The sequence below is a fragment of the Falco cherrug genome, chromosome 3, assembly GCF_023634085.1.
Source record: "Falco cherrug isolate bFalChe1 chromosome 3, bFalChe1.pri, whole genome shotgun sequence".
NCBI classification, from domain to species: Eukaryota; Metazoa; Chordata; class Aves; order Falconiformes; family Falconidae; genus Falco; species Falco cherrug.
The window spans coordinates 5,791,589-5,812,095 of NC_073699.1; the positions used below are offsets into that span (position 1 = coordinate 5,791,589).

The 20,507-nt window shown below is 38.3% G+C and overlaps 1 protein-coding gene across 3 annotated transcripts in view; it reads right to left on the reverse strand.

Moving 5' to 3' along the window:
- AGO2 (argonaute RISC catalytic component 2) overlaps window positions 1-20,507 on the reverse strand; it is a 64,933-nt gene that overhangs the window by 21,799 nt on the left and 22,627 nt on the right. Inside the window, exons 3-12 of one of the 3 annotated variants that reach the window (XM_055704378.1) lie at window positions 17,859-17,979; window positions 12,574-12,755; window positions 11,087-11,223; window positions 10,820-10,954; window positions 8,233-8,320; window positions 7,000-7,147; window positions 6,677-6,796; window positions 6,200-6,322; window positions 4,311-4,444; window positions 1,209-1,393 (exon numbers count right to left, since the gene is read on the reverse strand). In XM_055704378.1, the coding sequence (XP_055560353.1) occupies window positions 1,209-1,393; window positions 4,311-4,444; window positions 6,200-6,322; window positions 6,677-6,796; window positions 7,000-7,147; window positions 8,233-8,320; window positions 10,820-10,954; window positions 11,087-11,223; window positions 12,574-12,755; window positions 17,859-17,979 (1,373 nt within the window). Of the gene's footprint in view, window positions 1-1,208; window positions 1,394-4,310; window positions 4,445-6,199; window positions 6,323-6,676; window positions 6,797-6,999; window positions 7,148-8,232; window positions 8,321-10,819; window positions 10,955-11,086; window positions 11,224-12,573; window positions 12,759-17,858; window positions 17,980-20,507 lie in introns of those variants that run through there. The other 2 variants (XM_055704377.1, XM_055704379.1) reach the window with 2 other exon arrangements.

The window sequence follows — 20,507 nt, forward strand, 5'->3', positions numbered from 1 at the left end:
AAGGGTGAGAAGACAAGACAAGATGTGGTAAAGGAAGTGCAAGACTATGGAAGAGCACAGGGAGAAAATTAAGAGATGATTAGAGGGGGCAGAAAGAACTATAATTAAAGATCATGACAAGGAAAGCAGATGAGAGTGGTTCCACATCCTCTCAGTGGTTAAGTAAAGAGTCTCTTTTAATGCCAAGCAGCAGAAGTGAAAATGTCATTTTGCACTGAATTTCTATTGAACAACTTAAGAGATGAGCCACTTTCTTTGCAAGGCTGAATTCAAGGGGATTTTATTAAGGTTCCTTTTTAAATCTCTTTTTATCTTACATGAGATAATCTTGAGAAAAGAAAGGTAGGAAATTACTTTCTGCTTTATTAAATTGGTAAGGGTGGGGAATGGGATGGGATAAAACAAATCTGCAGCTGTTTGGTAGATCTGAGCCATTAGAGAAGAGCCAGTCCATGAAGCTATGGGAGAAAAATAGCGGATGGTACTGCAACTAGGCAAGGGAAGTGAATAAAGGGGAAAGGCAGGATAAGAAAACGAGCAGTCTTGCCTATAGGAAGGGCTAATTAAAACTAAAATGCATGGTTTATCTGAAACATTTAAAAGCTATGTTTATGTGCTATGTAAAATGCCCTAAATGTCAATCTCTTTCAAAAAAACAGTTTAACTTGCTGAGTTTTCACCTTCCATGCATCTGTCTCCTCACAACCCCAGACTCAAACTGAAAGAATAGGCAAAAAAATCAATTGGTGGAAATCTCCTTCACTAAACTTTCTTTGCCAAAGGTGATGACGTAAGCAACGATGTTCTAAAAGCTGCACAGTTCTTGAGGGCATTACTTCTTCAAATCACTTGGTATGCTTCACACACAAGTTATAGTAATTATATTTTAATCCACTGCGTAACAATTTCATCAAAGCCACAAAGGCCCTGGTTTAGCTTTCTCACTCACAAACTGCATCTCAAATGCAACTAACAGCAAGAATGTGGCAAAGCAAATGAAAAGCACAGACAAAAATAATTAAAAGAATTAAGGTCTTAATATAAAACATCATGCAGCACAAGAACAAGAATAAAATTAATTTACAGCCCATTCCCTAAATGGAATTTATATAGTTAAACCAGAAAGAAACTTCTCTCATTCAGCTACTTCACAAAAAAATACATGAAGTTGTGACTGAAACACACGCTCATGATTTGCACTTACTGACCATAGACTGGTGTTTTTCCTGGCAAAATTACTACAACGAGCTGCAGCCCAGTGTAAGTGTTCTTGAGATGTCTGAACATGGGCTCCACACTGTCGGCTCCCTGCGCGTATTTACAGAAGCACGGCTGCCCCTGGATTGGCATTCCTGCATCTCTGGAAATCTTCCTCAGTTGCTCTGTAAAGGACCTAAGGGACATAAATAAATAGATTAGTTTCTTAGGTAGCAAACCCCATCTTGCTTGTTCTTATTTTTAATGGAACAATTCTGTTAAGCCTGTAGAGTTGCGCTGTCCAAAAACCTGGGAATTTACCCCACGCACATCTTTAATTGACTATGCCTATGTAGTCACTGAAGGAAAGACAGGGGAGGAAATACACAGCATAAGTAACACCATTAATAAAAGCTTAATTTCCAAAGCAAATTCCACCTTATTTGATCTTTCTACTGCACATACAGTATAAGCTACTTTTTGAAAAAAAAAACAAACCACAATGATGATATTTTGGATAGCCTGCTCTTCTATAGTACAAACTTCCGTCTGGTACTTACCACTACAGAAATGGCTGGAGTTCCTTCTTTTTCTTGGTAAGAAAAACATCCACCAGAAGTTACCAAGAATTGTGTCTCCATGAACTGATCAAATGTCAACAATAATGCACAAGAAAACCTTGCTAGATCTCAGAGAAAAGGTCTATTCTGGAGGTGAACACAAACCTTCATAAGGATGATGTCAATAAGTCACCCTTTGATGGAACCAGTCAGAAACCTGATTTTGTCAAGAGGCTTTTACCAGTGAAGACTGCCCCCGGCCCCGTGCTTGCAGCTGTGTTGCAGCCTGCCTCCTTCTCTGGGCTCTAGTTGACACGGTAGCGCTTGGCCATCTTTCCTTTTGCAGGAACACCAAAAGGACAGCGTGCCTGCTACAAGCAAGACAATCAGAAGTACTCCAGTGTAGATGCCTAGGGCTCTCTAGAGTATAACCAGCCTGGAAAGCATCTTCAATGTCATGGCTTCTCCAGGTCAGATGCCTGCAGTCAGTGGTGCCCGAGTAGTCTGTAAGTCCCATCCCCACAAAACAAAGACAAGATGAGCAAGTAGTGAGGTGTCACAACGCAGACCAAACAGAGTACTTGGCGCCAAAGGACTAGCATCCATGCTCTATGTTTCTGGGATTTCTCATCAGAGTGGCTTGTCTGCTGCCGTGGGCTGAGCATCCTTTAGTGGCCGAAGCACATCCTCGAGCCCAATTTTGTCAAAAAAAAAAAAAAAAAAAAAAAAAAAAAAAATCCATACTGTACACTCAGACTGCTCCTTGATGCAGAACATGGTAAGGCAATTGGTGACTATAAGGAGAATGACATCAAATACACACTCCTCATCCAAACTAAAACACTAGTGCAGACATACCTAGAAATGTCCTTTGGCTCTTGGCTTAATGACCGCCACAGTAAACATGACCCCTGGCAGCAACGCCTAAGTGACATAAATGCTGATAAAGAGCCCCTTTTATTATTTTGGAGTGGATGCCCCCATAGGTGTCTAAAAAGTTGCTCGTCTTAACCACAGGGTGAGAGATGATACAGTCTTACCCACTTGAGAGGGTGTGAAGATTTAGTTTCTTCCAAACCCATTGTTAACTTTAATGAATCATAACAGTCTATGAGCTTCAGCCCCGCAGCATGTGGCTTCTTGCAGAAATAGGTACATTAAGCGTCTTCCCTGGCAAAACAGGCACTCACCACTAAGCAGAAAGAGTCAGCGGCAGAATATGCAAGTCTAAAACAGCACAGTTTTTGAGCCTTTAGAAGTCCATCTGCAAGTATGGTGTCCAAGAGGAAAGGTTCTCTCCCTGTTCCTGAGAGGTAAACCAGGATGGTTTTGAAGACTTTCAGGGATTTTGAAGGTGTTTACTCTGACAGATCTACAGCAGCAGAGTTCCAACTTGCTCAACAAGATGTAACAAGAGGCAACAAGATGCAGCTGGATGCAGTCATATTCCTAGTATGAAGGAATGTCCTTTCACAGTGAGGACAAACTCCATCTAAACCAACAAATAATTTTATTTTGGCTTATTATGTTGAAGACTTCTGTCTCTCTCTCAAAACTAACTTCTATGCAGCATCTCCACTAGAAGCAACAGCGTGGAAGGGAGAATTCTCTGGCAGTTTAGTTCCTGTTACGTACCTGGAGAGAACAAGTCCCTAGCCTTACACAATAGGAAGAAAAGTAAAAGGTAAGATTCCCACTGTTTACTCACCACTTGTTAGGGGAAAATTCCCAAGATATTTGGCAAATCATCTAAAGGAACACTGTTATGGCAATAGTATTGTTATGAACAATCACTGTCTTGCGTTCACCTTACAAAGAGCCGTTGAGTCACCTGCTAGTCACCTCTAAGAGCTGCAGCACTTGCCCATGCATGAAGAGAAAGCAACTGCTTGCAAAAAAAGGAATCAGACAATCCATCTACGGAGTCACGCACTTTCCCTGATCTAAGAATAGCAGATGTCACTTCTAACAATAATCTTTCAACAATCATGTTCCATCCAAAGACAGAGAAACCAGATTTGACTTGGAATATTTGAATCAATCTTTCAACAAAACTAGTCCTACTCATCTTGTAAATACAGCAACTTGCACGTAAGAGTAACCTTGTTAGTAGACAGAAGTTGGATTCCTTTTCAAAATTTTCCTTTTAAATAGGTTCTGCATGAATAAATCTATTCCATATAACCAGGAAAAGAACTTAAGACAACATACATGTTAGCTTTCACTCCTGACAAATACTTAATGATAAATACTCATTATGACATCATTTCAGTCATCTTAAACTTTGTCCTAAGACCTCACTGGTCAGAAACCTGCCATATAACACAAATTGCTTTTGGTAAGTCTGACTTAGAGGATTTCATGATGCTGGCACTGAAATCGTATCGGCATCATTCAAAACACAAAGACTCAGAACTCCAAAAGCACTGTCAAAGTTGTACTATCATATGTTAAACAACTTAAAATATAATTTCACTTATTTAGAATATATATTTTTGTTGTCATACTAATATTCATAAATAATAAAATCACCATCTGATGAAACACACTTACTTAAGATGAACTTCAGTGCATTGGCGCTGGGGAGCAAAACATGCAATCGCCCAAACCTTTATTTCAATTCCAGTATGAAATTGTTTATTCCTCATGTCCCAGACTCCTTGAACTGGTGTAGCGATTGCTTTGTTCTGGAAGCGTAAGGGGGGAAAAAAAAAAAAAAATGCTAAAGCAAAAATTGATTCATACTAACAAAAGTCAGTTATGCTTCTACTTCTCTCCAACTAGCAGGATATTTATATTTTTAGGCCTTTTTCTCCACTGTTACATCATCTAACTTACCTTATAAAGAGCATTCTATCACTGTAGCAAGACAGTTTGCTTGCCAGGTGAAAATAAGGCTCATAAAAATAAAGCTCATATTGTTAATTTTCATTGTTGATGGTTTCCTTTGGTTATATAAATCAGCAGCAGATAGAAATTACATATGGGTAGTAAGTCAGGTTCACACTTGGTATGTAAAGTTAACGAGAACATACATTTCTACAGTGACTTTACAACCACTTAGTGAACTTTGCAAGAGCAATTTAAGTATTATCAATATTTTAGACATCACTAAGTAAAGGCAAGTAGTGGTTCAATGTCACTCACACAACTCTAGAAAGAAGTGAACAAGCTGACAAAAGATGATCAGGCATTCAACTATGACCTGTGCAACACTTTTTCTCCCATTAAGCAGACTCTACTGTGATGGATTATCTAGAGGACAAGGGATATAATAAGATGACTAAAGTAATCCTGGTGATATTCATTACCTTAGTAAGTATTAGTATCCCATAGGTGTTTTAGACAAGTTACCATGGTGTCCACCTTCCCATTTAGCAGCAAAAGCTAAAATTAATGGGAATTTTTCAGGACGGACACACAGCTCTGATAAGTCATTTTGCAAAGAGTTATGTCTGCTGAATGCAGTACCCCCCTGCTTGGACTTCCCATCATTGATCTGCCATTAAACTCTTGCTCCCCCTGCTCCCCCGGTGCCAGAACAGCTCATGGGAGCACCGTCCCTAATCAGGATCAGGCAAAGACAACTGGGTTATCTTAACCTTTCCATCAAGAAAGGTTTGAGCTAATCTGCCCAATTGTGTGTGAAGAGCTTTAGACAGAAGATGCAAGATCTTCTTCTCCCATTGCAGGTTTATGGAGGTAACAGAACTCTCTTCAGCTGGCAATACATGATCTAGAAGGGATTCATCATAAGACTCCATAAATTAAGCTATCCCAGCTATCAAAGCTTTCACCTTGCATAAAACCAAGACACATTATATAATTGATAGAAAATCCTGTTTCTCAAGCTTTTTTTGAAAGATATTACAGTAGGACGATTATGTCAGAAAGGCCATCTGAAAAGCCCTTGTAAAGAAAGAAACTGTGAATAAATACTCCCACAGGAAGAGATGGCTCTAGAGAAGTATATGTTGATAGATTTAATATCTTAAAATAGTCCTAAACATAGATGCTCCACCCAGAAGACTCAAAACCAACCAGAAATTCAGAAGATTTCAGTTAATGGAAGAAAATATAAACAGCAATAATTAAAGTTGTTTCTGTTCATCTCTATACACACTGATCTGAACCACTATTTGCAGGTTTCTTCTTGCAACACACAGTAAAAGAGTGCATGAAAGAAAGACACGTTTCTCTGAAGTTTACATAAACATATTTTTAACTTAGCTTTACTTTCAGAAATAAAGCAGCAATTGAGTGAGATGCAAAACGGACCATACATTTAAGGACTTTCAAACCTTAAAAATAAGTTCTAAACATTACACCTACAATGACTTCATCCCATTACATCCAACATGATCTAAAACAATTATATTACAGAAATTATCACAGCTGGTAATAGAAGCTATCACAGATTGTACAGTATCTGTTCAACATACCCTGCCTCCGTAGAGGATTGAAGGAGGCTGTAGGACTCTACCGGTCACATCTGTCATTTCGTCTTTGACCATTATTCCAAATTCACGAACATAAGGGTCAGTATTAAAACTCGCACTCCGCATCTGAAATTGAAAGGAATGATGATATTTCTTGCAGAAAAAGAAGTTATTTTTATGAGATCAAAACTTTTTGAGATCACCTGTATTTGGGCACATGCCCCTTATATATGGGTGAAGCCACACATGCACTGCCTCTACTAATTCTACTGGGATACATGGATGCCTCAGAATTTGAAACAAAGCACCAAAAAACCCACTTGAAAACCTTTTGTGAGAAAGTACTTCTAATTAATGGAGAAAGGCTTATAAAAACAAGCTCATAACCTGTGCGTAGTGCAAAAAGCATTCAGTATCTGCTAATGGTAAGAAAACCAAAGTCCATTACTACACTTGACTCATGTTTGACGGAACACTCACCAATTTGCTTATCTCTTCTTGACGGTCAGGTGCTGATCTGGCAGTTGCTCGAATCATAGTGGAAGTTTGATTGTCAGTGAGTTTCTTTATGCATCTTTGTCCTGCCACTATGTTGCACACCTAAAATAATTCCACACGAAGGGAGTCAAAAAACCACAACGCAACTGTTTTTTTTTGGCTGCTGGGTGTTTTGTTTTTTTTTTCTTTCTGTACTATAGTATTTCTAAAGTCAGAAACTAAAAAGTTTGCCAACATTTGTGGTTTTTTACCTCTACCTCCTTCCCCCATTCCCAGAATACAGTATTATCTAAAAGTTTACTTGCCTCAAGAGGAAGGTATGTGTGTTTCTGCTCCTGTCCAACTTGTAAACATGGAAGGTGAGGATAGCGTAGAACTAATTTGTGCCTGTCCTTAAAATACTGAGCTACAGTGCATTCAACTGTTTGTCCATTCTCCTGCTGAAGCGGGAATCTATTGGAAATCAAACATGAAAACAAGCCTTTACTTTATGTAAAATACTTTCCCACACTTGCTCAATACATTCTTGGCACAAGTTAAGCTTATTGAGATTACACCTACCTTGCTGAAATGATGCAAGTGTACTTCTATAATTAAGATTCCATCACTGCCACTACCGTGTGTCTTCTAACAGTACAACAGAAGACTATTTCTCTAACATTCTTCATACCTGAAGCTATAAATTAATTTCCTAAGACTGGGTGCCTTGGAGACAGACTAGCGTCTCCTGTTTATTTGGGATGTTCCTAGTATTACATTTTATGATATTCCACACACAAAAAAAGGCAAGCCTGCTACGGGAGTCACAAAACCAATTCTTGCTTCAGAAATGCATTTCTCTCTTTCCGTACATTACAAATATATTTTGGAATATGCACACACATCTGCATATACATCAAAGCAGCACAAACACTATCCTTTCATTAAAATAATGCACCACTGAAAAAACATAACACAAAGCCCAAACATATAATTACCAGATTTAAGTACTGATCAGTTATCTCCTTGTGAAAAGCTGGTATGTTTTGTTCCTTATGCTACTTCCTTAAAAATGAGAATAAATACCTCCACATTCAGGTTACTTGTACATCTCTGGTTAGTGATAAAAATAAACATTTATTCCAGAGGAAGAATAGATCGGTAATAATCAAGATTACAAAGTTGATCCCAATTGGCACTGCTTTTCTACTCAACTGTTCTAGGAAACATTATGCTACCAATAGGGCACCCTGTTCTTCCAATGTTGAAGAAATCCATAAATAAATAAAAAAAACCCAAAACACAAAACAAAAAAGACCAACACACCACCGAAGATTTAAAATAAAGCAATTGGTTCAAATGCCATGATGTTGATTAGAGAATAGAAATAGACCAAAAACAACAGCAAAACTGTGAAAATTACTTGAGGTGCATTTTAAATGTACTGACCAAAGAAAGTATTGTTTTTCAAGACAACTTCTCCTGTGTCAGTAAGGTAGGCAAGATACTTTTCCAGCCTGAGCTTAGACATAAGCTTAAAAAGAAGCAAAATACTTTACGTTTGGTGACTTGCTGGTCGTCTGGTGACATTGCACACTCTGTACTTCCTTTTCATTTGTCCACAGTGTGTTATCTCCACCTTTAGACCTACAAATTGGAAAATATGTATCACCATTTCTTCAAAATCAAGGTGTTAGCCCCTTAAATTGCTGCACAAGACCACTTAAACTGTACGGTAAAGCTATTTGCTATTTAGCACATTCTCTGAGCACTGAAGGGTATATCCCAGACAGAACTCAAAAAACCCAATCTGTAGTCTTAAAATTCAAACCCCCTGAGCTTCAGCCAAAGCTCAACAACGAATTCAAGAGAAATGGCAAACCCCAAAGCCCCAAGAGTTTGCAGATGAAGCTGAATGCATTTTGTGAATTCCAATTCTAGACGTCTAAGGAAGTCCAGGATGGTGAAAGGACAAAAAGGGCACACAACTGCCTTATACTTTATGTCTAAACATACAACGTCTGTGAGACCTCCAACTACTGCAACCAACTCTGAACTAAGGAATTGGGGTGGGGAAAAAACCCATAACATTCTCTAGGAGCTCACGGGAAATGAAGCCACAGAGCTTCATTCTTTGTGAAGGCAAAGATCTGCTGCAAACTTCCCTGACGGAAAAGCCAAGCCCACCTGAAAGCCAGCAACTTCCACAAGAAGAAATTATCCACCTGAAATCAGCACAGCACAGCTACCTGTAAAGAAGCGTTTCTAACTGACCACTACCCACAAATATAAGCTTGAATGCAGCATTTTCCTGCTTTTAGTATGTTCAGACAGAAACAGATGTATGTGGACTATTAGAGACAGAAGCTGAATGTGCAGGGATAGGAAAGAGGGGGCTGTAGATAGGAAAACTTCTATATCTGCACATGTATATAAACTCAGGCTGCTGCTGAGTAACAGTGCGTATTTCCCCTATCTGCCAAAGGCACTAATAACTTGCCAAACATAGTAAGCTTTGCACATAATTTCTTAGGGTTCTGAGTGTCATCTATTATGAAACCATCAATAAAGTTTTCCTGAGTATCTCTGAAATCTGTATCACAGTACATTTACCTTTTAATAAGATAAATTTTTACCTCAATGCCTCAATTTACAGCTAGCTTTGCTGCAAATTTGAGATGAGTACTTTATCTGAGGAACAAAAATCCTCATGGAGAAAATTACAATAGCAGCCAGCAATTCAGTGCCTCATTATTTTTTCAAAACAATTACAACCAGTACAAACTCAGGATTTATTTATACTTCTCTTGCTAACTACTTCTTGGGCAAAGATGATTTTGTGGAAACAAGGAAGCTACATGATATATTTATGGAGTTTTTCTTTTTTAACGTGCTTTCTTCCTATCAAGCATATCATGAAGGAAGAACCTTGATTTTCCAGAAACCTGCAGTGAACAAAACCAGTAAGATCCATTCCTCCTATTCTGATTCAATTATTACATATTAGAATAACTGTAATTTAATTCCAGGAAAGTATATGTATGGAATATACTTAAGTATGCAAAAAACCACTGCTCAAGTATTAGTAAAATCTGGAATATGAAAACCTTGACATCAGTAACAGGAAAAATTTAAGATCAGATAATGTTAAAAAACCATGAAATCCCAGTTGTTGTGAACATTTTGAAATCATCAGATTAGTAACTGAAGTATTTCTGTCATGGAATGGGATTGGCACTACCAATACGCTTCAAAAGTGAAAAATAGGAATTTTTTGTATTTCTAACTTAATTTGTATTTAATTTAGAGATGGGGGTACTTCGAGAAGAGTAAAGCACTAGAGTAAGTATAACTTCTAAATACAATAAAGCAATATTCATGTGGGAAGATAAACTGGTTTTAAGGAGACTGACATAATAGGGGATGCTGCTCTACATGCTGAAAAGATCTCAGCAGTAGCTCTGCGATGAGATGCTCTCAGATGCCACCACAGAGCAGTAATAAGAACCTACACTTAAACAAGAAGCTTGCACAAGTCACAAGCCAATAATTAATCTCGCTAGAATAAATTATCATGCATCTGCTAGAAAGTTTTAGTTCAGCCCACCACTTGGGAGTAAAACGTATCATCTTCATGGTTTCACTGAAGAACTTTCATTAAGGGCAAAGCTAATTAAACCACTCTGTATTTGCCACAGGCAAAATTCATGCACATATATAGTTACTACAGATTCTTGAATATGTAGTAATTATGTGCATACCTGAGCCCTAAATGTGGCTGGTTCAATAAATAAACAAATATGCTCACTTCACTTTTTGTACTAGCAATTCATCAAATCTGAACCCACATACTTACGTGAACTGACCCAACTTTGCTTCTATTCACAAAGTGACTCACTCAAGCTACAGAGATTAACTGATGTCGTAAGAGAAAAAGTAGACTTAAACATAACACTGACTTCTGAACGTCTTGAAATACAAGTAATAAAATGACTCTTGCTTCTCAGTTTTGCTCAGAAAGTGTACATGCCTTGTTCACTATGATGATCTGTCTCCTAATAAGGCAACCACTACAGAAAACATTCTGAATATGTAATGGTAACACATCAGACAGAATAAAGCAGTTTTATGTAATTTAATTATTACCTTTTATTTCTTTGGTAAACTTTACCCTTTGGGAATCTGTCAGAGGTTTTTGTTGTTCTTCAATACTTTTGAAGTCCAAAACTTCACATACAAACTCGATAACTGGCTGTGCTTTGTAAAATGCAGTTGCAGATACTGTAGACAAAAACGTTAAATGCTGTAAGACAACAAGACTGAGGAAATTTTTAAGAAACGCTAAAGGAATAATTTTTTGCCTTTCCATTGAAACAGAAAGAAGGAACAGGGAAATATTTTTATAGGACCTACCATCAATATTTAACATCATTTTCCATAATGAAGGTCTGACTGATTGATGGAAGCCAAACCAAACTTCTCTGCCACCACCCAATGGATTTGAGCACCCTTCTGATGCTGTAAAAAAAGATCGCCCCACAGGAGTATATCTGCAATAAATAAATTCAGATCATAAAACTAAAGCCAAAAAACAATTGCAGTAAAGCCATAACTATTGCAAATTCCTACAAAAGCACAGAAACGTCAGTGTTTCAAATGGCCAATAATCTGAAATTCCTGTCACGGCTCAAGTTATGCCTCTCAAATTCCAGCTAGTTACAGTAAGAAATCTGCTACTCCTCATGTTTACATTTATTTTCAATATATTCCTTAATATACCTACTAATTAAAACAAAAACACATTAATAACATTTTCTGTACTCTATTAAAAATTCAGTTATGCTTCAGTAAGAAAATAAACAACTCTGCTATTGAGCAATGTAATAATCTCTCCCTTTACTTGTGAATAGCTTCCTCCGAAATCCAGGGAAATTTTGTGTGGGTAAACAATAGATGTAACAAATATTTTTGACACATCTTTCGTCTTGGTAATTCCATACTGCATGCTTAATAGCAAACTAATCAAAACCAGCACCAATATTTCTCTGAACAAAGATGTCTGACTAACTAGCCTGAGCTGTTTTCTGTGTTGCAAAACATGACTGAAGTGATTTTTTTTTTTTATCCTTAACGTGAGGATGAAGTAAACGTACTAAAAGACTATTTAATGATATTTAGATAAATTTAACAAATTTCCCCTGTTTATCCCTTCAGAATGTGAAAGTTCAGCCCTACTAAGCTTTGTTCCTTACTTTCCAACTAAACGTAATTTGAACAGTGGTCTTGAGCAACTTGTTTCACAGCAGCAGAATTAAACCCAGGATCTCCTGGGTTTGACTGCAAATGCTGTAAATCCTACCTGCTCAAAAAAAACCCCCAAATAATTTGCGTATTTTTCTTTTTTATAAAAACCGCTCTACTAGTTGACAGCAATACCCGCTCCCCCCAGGACAGCATCTTTTATACAAAATTGGCAATAAACATCTGCCCAAGGATACAGAGGAACAGGGTAACACGTTTTAAAACCATTCCTACAGATCTATCAGCTTCCAACCATTTTCCACTTCAGAAAACAGCCCTCCACAAGAAGGAGGGCTTCCTTCTCTGAGGCCTACAGAGAAACGGAGTGCAAGTGAGATGGTAGGACACCGCTGACCTGAGAGCACACAAACATGGAGCGGGTCTGAAGACCACTGCCAAAAGGGACTTGTGTTCAGGCTGGAGGCTACTAATTCCACCAGATGAGCAGAAAAGCACGGTATTAGCTCCTGCCTAAGCATGCCATTGCTAGATAGCTATTATTTTGGTTGAGCTGTGAAAGCACATCCTACCCAAAAAGCCTCTGAAGCGATTGAAATAACAATGCAACCTCCTAAACAACATCAGTGTCTTCCCCTCACCTCATCGAAGGCAAGTGCCTCATCACTACATCCAGTGCCTGGATGGTTTCAAATGGAACACTTGGCAGCCGACCAGAAAGAGCATCATGTAAAGCCTGCAAACTCACACAGGACATCCACTTTATAGCCACCTTAAATATTCTGTCCTTTCCTTCTCCTGGCAGCGTGACCTCCAGCTCCACCTGCAACAATGCCAAACAACAAACCAAGATGATTCTTTCCATTTAAAGGGGAAAATGGAAGGGGCTTGGAAGGGATGATGGATTCCTCCAAACAGTGCTATAAAGCATGGGAGAAGACAAAAAAGCAATGATGAAGAAACAACACACATTAGGTACAGCCTCTTTTTACAGCTAGATCTTTCCAAAGGTGTTTCAAAAAGCTGGCATGCTTCCCAGCTGGCATCTATCTTCCTTTTTGAGGCAACATTATAATTTGGAAGTGCTTGAATATCAACTGGGAGGTCTTCATGAAGATCCGATAACTCGAGTTCAGATACCTAAGACATACTAATGAATCATTGCTCATGTCAGATCCTGCATGCTTAAAACAAAACACGGTCTATCACTACCTGCCAAGATTCGTGAATTACTGGTATTCAATCTCTAGAGGCCAGAGTACTTCATATACTATTACTGTAGACATAGTTCAAACAAGAGAAAATAAAATCTACAAGGAGCTTTCAAAGAGAAAACAAACACACACCACTTCCCCCAAACAGAAGAAAAAACCTACAAAACCCACCAACCCAAAACCATCTTATTTTTGAGTACCAAAGAAAAAATAAAGGATGACTCCCAAGTACTAGTGATGCTATCAGACAGGAAATAAGGGCACTCCTTTGACATGTTGTGCCCTACTTTGAATTTTTTTTGTCTAAAAAACACTGGCAAACTACACTACAGTAAGTTACTTGTAATTACTTGCAATGCTGATTTCTCCTCTTTGTTAAAACAAAGAAAGCCTGAGCACCAAAGTTCTTACACTGACTAAAATTTAAGCTTGTTTGAAATGATTAGCAGTTCTGGGAGTGACTACAAGAAATAACAAGATCAGAGTATCCCTTTGTGCTTGATATACACAAAAACATTGCATTTTCCTGTCCTAAGGAACTTACAATTTAAATATAAAAGGCATCCATTTAACAGACAAACTGTGATTAGTGGGCTAGCAAAACTAATACATCGGTAACACCAAGCTAATACATGTAATCATCTAGTCTTTTGCGACAGTAAGCTTTTTCAGTCGAAAAATAGGAAGAAAAAAATGAAACACAAATAATAAGCCTTCCTGTACACCAAAAATACGAGTTGACAATTTATAGTAGGCAGTCAAAATGAGTATTACAGTTGCATCTCTCCTGTAGTACAAACATCATTCACCAGGAGGCTCGAGCAGAGGAAGGAGCTGTATGCTTGTGGGAGAGCAACAGGAACTAGAATCTGTAATTGCAGGGTCACTGGTCTGAATCTGGCTCGGGTGGCTAACTGCTGAAAAGCTGTGCAAATAAAGGTTCAGGTTTTCAGCCGACACAGGTTGGAAGCTTTCTATCAAGTCTTTTTTTTCCACTACATCAAAAGTTCCTCATCTTACTTCTCATTTACAGCAGATGGAAGACGTCTGTTGCATCTGAACTGCATTTTCCTTTTAAATTTCTCCAAATCAAGGTTCATAATTTCTGCTATTCCTGGTACTGTTGATACTTAACTAATCTGATTAGTAACAACTTTGGTACCCTTAATCTAAAAAAAAGATTTCCATTTGTCCCCTCTCCTGGTTTCAATTTACAAAACTCCTTCACTGCAATGGAATGAAAGATGATGAAAAACGGCACTACCTGTGTTGCAGTATCCATGTCTCTGGTAGAAATAAAAGACCCAGGACTGAAGAAATTCTATTCCAGTTGCTAAACTGCAAATACCAATTAAGTTTAGCATCTGTGATGGTGAATTCGCACTGCTGTATCTGGCCCAAACAGCTTCTGCCGCTGGGTCTAACCCCACTTCAAAACAGTTCTATTAGAGTCACTGCTCAAATAAGTAAGGTTTAAATCCAACTTTCCAGCTTTTTTTCCTTTAATATCTCACCCAATCCTACTGAAGAGTTTGTTTAAAAAAAAAAAATCAAATCAAATAATAAAAACACATTAGGACCAAAAATGCATCCTTTAACCACATCAACAAGATCACATATACTTTTCAGCACTGCTAATCAAAATATTACTAAGAGACTTAAACTATTTACCCCACTCTACATTTTAAGGGCAAATAAACACTCATGTTTGACAGGGTAAGAAAATATGAAAAATTTCAAGACAAAGTAGTTTTAAATCGGAATTTTACCATGTACTTTATTATTGAGAATTAACTCTAAAGACAAATCTAATGTTTTTATTTCCTACAGTTTCACTGGTCACCTGGACCTGCTGTTAGAACCTATGAGGAAAGAGGAACCTTAATATCTTCATACCTTGACAAAGTCCTATACACCTCTTTCTTCTCCATGTGTACAAATAAAAACTAAGAAAATATTCTGTTAATAGATTACATATTCCATATTTGTTCCAAAAGGTCTAAAGATATGAAGTAATTAAAGAGCAAAAATAAGGTACAATACAAAAGGAATGAAAATAAGATACGATAAGCATGAAGGCCAAATAGAAACCAGAAAAAATTATAATAAGTAGGGTTGTCAGCAAGGTCAAACAAAAAAACCCCAAAAAACACCAACCACCCCAGAACAACCAATTCTGACAAAAGATGAGGACAGAGTGCATTAATTAAAGAGCAACAGGAGAGGGGGGGAAAAAATGTTGGCAATTTAGTGTCAGTCTTCTGTTTAGCATCCGTTCTTCTACTACAAATGCACACTGCAAGTAAATCAAGGCCTTCTTCCACTGAGATTAAGGATCACCTCATAATCATTGTATGTTCATTAATCTTTTCAATATAATCCTAAATGTAATCAGATGTGCAGTAAACTTATTACATTTATTATGCACAGAACACCCAAAAAAACCCCCAAAGAAACCTAATCTAATTACGCTGGAGGAAAGTCCTAATACCTAAAAGCTTTTTACTGGTTTAAATCATGCTTAAACCAATTTAGCATCATGTAAAAATTTCCCTTATTAAGCTAAATTTCCCCACGTCCGATTTAAACCAGCTGAAGATTTATCTCTAGTAGCTCTCTTCTCTAAGGTAATAACATTAATATATGTATGGCAGAACAACTGACAAAGTCCTATATCCCATGGGAAATGGGAAAAAATGAGTTTATTAAAAGCAAGCCTAAGTGTGACCCACAGATGAAACTATCTGAACCATCTTGTGCTAACCTCCGCTAAAAACTGTCCTCATTGACTGCCTTCTGCAAATAATCATCACTCTGGCTAGGTAATTGTCCCACCCAAAATGATTTAACAAACTCATTGAAGTCAACCTTTTCCCAGGTGTAGATTACAACATTCATTAGCATGGACACAAAGGAACGGGGGCATCGAAAGCATTTCCTGCTGACACACAGCCGCCAGACTTCTTTTTTTACCATGTATGATTTAGTACACGGGCTTCAAAATCCAAATAATCGAGAATTGAATTTTATTTGGTCAGCAGGCATTCAGACACAGAAGGCACAGGATGAGGAGGTCATCTTACCCCGTTCCCAATCAGAGTAGGGTCAGCTTGCATCTCACAAAGTCTCATTAGATCTAAGGATTAATTTGATCCCAGTTTGTTTATCCTCCATAGGTAACCATTTTTCATTTACCCTTACTTAGTAAATGCAGGACTTCATACTTGTCGTAAAATATATCAGATAACCACAACTGGGAAAGTATTACAGTTATAAGGTAACTCTGCATGCATCCAGAGGACTTGTTTAAACCCCTAGGAGACACTCATTCCACACCATTCCACCTTTGGCAAACACTTTGCACTCTTATGTGTCAAATCTGTAGGAACTGGAAATACTATATGTGAAAGCGGAGACAAAAAAAAAATATCTCCAATACTTGTAATGATTTCTTTATAGTTTTCCCAGACATTACCTAATTGGTTAATGAAAAATAATTAAGACTGGAGTAGAGACTGACCTTTACTGGATGACATTCACTTAAATACATTTGGGGGAAATCTCATACGAGTCATGTTTATTAAGAGCTTGATTCAGGTAGAACTATTAACTATGTCAAGCACTGCACAGGCACACAATGAAACAGCAAAGCACAGTATGAAGTATTTCATAGCACACTGCTACTGAATTTTAGAAGACTTGAGCTCTGTTCCCAGTTTTATCAAATAAGCAAATCTCCACATTTCTCTGTATTGCCCTTTCCCCCTGTAACATTTTACTTTTGTATACTTGGGTTGTAATCGATTTCTACTGGATAAGACAGTCTTCCTCTGTAACTGTGCATGCCTCACTTTGCACCGACACCAGAAGGGTACAACGGCCTCTGGAAACTATTATAGTACAAATAAGCAACAAGAACAACCGTATCCTCAAGTGTTCATTGAAATAAGAAAGGCCACAGGAAATTCAATCTGATAATAGACCACAAATACGTAAGCTAAATTGTTTTATAGGGTTTGTGTGTTAGCATGTTCCAACAGAGTCCCTTCTACTTCACCAGTCAATGGTCACACATGCGGGTACACATCACAGCTACAACCGGAGTGACTGAACAAAGAGGTCACCGCCCCACATACAGCGCTGGCAAACAGAACATGTCAGTCTTCTTCAGCTGCCTCGAGGTTAAGCTAGCAGGTCTCAACCTGTGCAGTTTAAATTAATTTAGCTCTCACGTCGTAAAGGATTAAGGAAGATGTTCCATACAGGCAATACAGGGATGGAGGCGTTTCTTCCAGCTAGTGGATAGCAAGAATCAGCTTACAGTGGGCTTTGATGAGATTAACAAGCTGACACAACAGCTTGCTGCTGCCCAGAGGGGTGCTTCTGCTCCCCTCTCCCAAATTCAACTGTGCTTTCACTTTCTCCCTAGTGCCAGTATGGAGCTTGTCTACTGTCTTGGGCAATTGAACCATCTCACCAAACCACCTGAGCGGTGAGAGAGGGAGGAAAGAAGGGATACAGAAAGGGGAGTGACCACTTTTGATGGCAACAAGCTCACACTTCTGTCCTGGAAAGCCACACCCTGAGCAAAGTGGCAACAGGAGGAGACACCTATTCCAGAAATATAAATTACTTTCTATCGGTTAATATAAAGGTTCTACAAATATGACATTAAAAATCCCAGATTAAAAACTTTTCTATTTAAAACTTACTTTATCTCTCCCAATGGGAAGCGGCATAGCTGTATAAAGGTTTTTTCTTCCGTCAAACACTGGTTTGCGATCCCCAAAAATCTGGGTTTTAAAGTGCTGAACCATATGCTCCACTATTTCTCTGAAAACACAAAAAGATTATATTAATTCAACTTCTCAGTGTTAAGCAGCAATACACACTAACACCAGTATATATGAATGGAGACATTAGGTAAATGAAAGGGTTGCCCACTGCTGGGTATTAAAGGCAAGATTTGTTTCACTGATCTCAAATTAGAGCAACCTTTTCACAGATGAAACTGTTTTCTTTAAGCAGCTATTTTTAGCATTTTCAGATTAAACCTTCCCTTCCTCTTTTCTGTGATCTACTAGAAGTGGTAAAGAGAAAGCTCATGCTCTATCAAGCTCAAAACGAGAGGTGCTTGGTATTCTCCTGGGGCTTCTGTTCCCCTCTCTCACAGCTCTTTCTGCAGAAGACTACGGACCAAAAGCTCAGCAGTCCAAGAAGCTTTCAAAAAAACATCACTATCCAAGCTTACAGCCTTAGTGTAGTGTAAGGACAATAGTTCTATGACAAAGTGATAAGCAAACTTTTTTGCATCACACTGAGAAAGGTTATTTTTAGATGCAATTTTTTCACATACACAAAAAAACTGGGATCCACACAACAAAAGTGGATATGTGCGTTCACTAGGACCTGTGCCTATTAAAAATACATATTCATTTAAGCATTGCCAGAATTAGGTTGCATGTTTGTTATGAATGCAGTAACCACACAAAGGTCTTGTCAAACCACAGTATTTACACACTGGTCATGCAAAGCAGTTCAACAGCCGATGAGAGTTCTGTTGGAATAACAACACCCCTTGATGCCAAAGGTCTTTGGTCCGAATGTCCCAGAGACGCATCCCTCAGGCTACCTGTATCACAAGGCTACAGTATCTGAAATCCATCCGCAGCCTGCAATACACTGCCTACAAGATCCTTAACACACAGCTCGAGGCAAAAGGGCATGAAGAAGTTAAACCGACACAGAAAGGAAACCACTGTTTCTTCACCACCAGAAATCAAGTAGCTTCAATACCACTGTCAACTAGCAGCTCACAGATCCTGCAGGTGACTATTTCATACTACTTCACTTGGAAAGGTAATTAACTCAGCATAAAGTTAAGATATTATAGTGATGCAAAGTTATGAGATGAAACACTGAATGCGTTCAAGAAAAGAATGAAGACACTTCTAATAGTTTCTTTGCTGTGTCCTAAGGCTTTAAGGCAAGATGCGACCACCAAAACTTGTCTGACCTCCTGAAAAGTATGAATAAAACAACACAATAATATCTGCCTCAGGTCTACAGGCTCTGACTGAACAAGTACATTATTTGGAGGGTGTTTTTCAGCCTTGAGTTAAAGACTGAGCAAAGGAAAACCCATTCTCTTATTGATCAAGTTCTTCCGGTGGTGAACTAGTTTTATAAAAATGAACGCTTCCATTTCATTAAGGTTTTCAAGCATCAAACCACATTTAGCAATGGTCCTTCTCTGCTGTAGGTGGAAATATCTCAGTGAATATAAGTTATTTTCTCCATGTGACGTTAAAAGAAGAGTTACCAATTCACTAGCTTCAGCCCTTTGGGACTACCATTCCACCAAGATCACGCAAGCACACCAAGAACTCTGGGCCAGTGACTGCAAGCACAGTTCATCTTGAACCTTGTACGAGTCCTAGCTCCCCTCATGAATTAAACCAAGGACATCCTTGGTGCAGAACCAAACTCACATTGCCCATTCTGCCCCCTTTAACTATCCAAATAAGATCTGGCCTTTCTGCGACATGTGAAGAACTGTAGCCAGACCATAGTAATTTGGCACAGCAGCACACTGACTCAGCTGTGTGTTTTCCACTCCTGCTCATGTCTCATCAGCATGGAACCTGCATGTACACTGTACACATCCCTGCAGTGGGTCTGCAGGGTCACGGTCCAAGATGGAGTAAGTCCTGGAATAAAACTGAAGAATGAAGCTGGGACAGAAAACAGAGTAACTTAAATGAAAATAAAATCCCCCTCTATCCTTTCTATAGGTTACAACATATAAAGTAATGATTAAAACTATACTATAAATATACATCTGAATTATATAACCAAAATACTAGGTATACGTAAGCCAGCTGAAAAAACTATCATTTAGAATTGTACTACATGTGCATCCTGCATAAATCTGTGTGTAAACACAAAAATATAGGTATACATGTAGGCCTGAAAGGTCACAGCTCACAAAAACCCAGGCACAAGTGAGTGCGTGTACAGGGTATCACATATAGGAATAAGCACTCAAAAGAAATAAAACTTACTTCAGTAAGTGAATCCCATTCGTATTCTTCCCACACTGTACTAAGAAACATGGACCATACCACTGTTGAATGTGTTTATGACATCTTTGTTTACTGCAAAAACCATTTAATCTTATGTAGATTTATCCTTGCTCCTGTTACCGCAGCAGAGGGAGTGACTAGTCTGACAAAGCAGAGCAGGTCAGAAGCTGTCAGTGGAGAAAGAACCTGCTACTGAATATAATCTGCCTTTTCAGTGAGAAAAATTGCTTTATTATTTAATAATTATGCTCTCTGCTATTGATGAGCAAGCACACA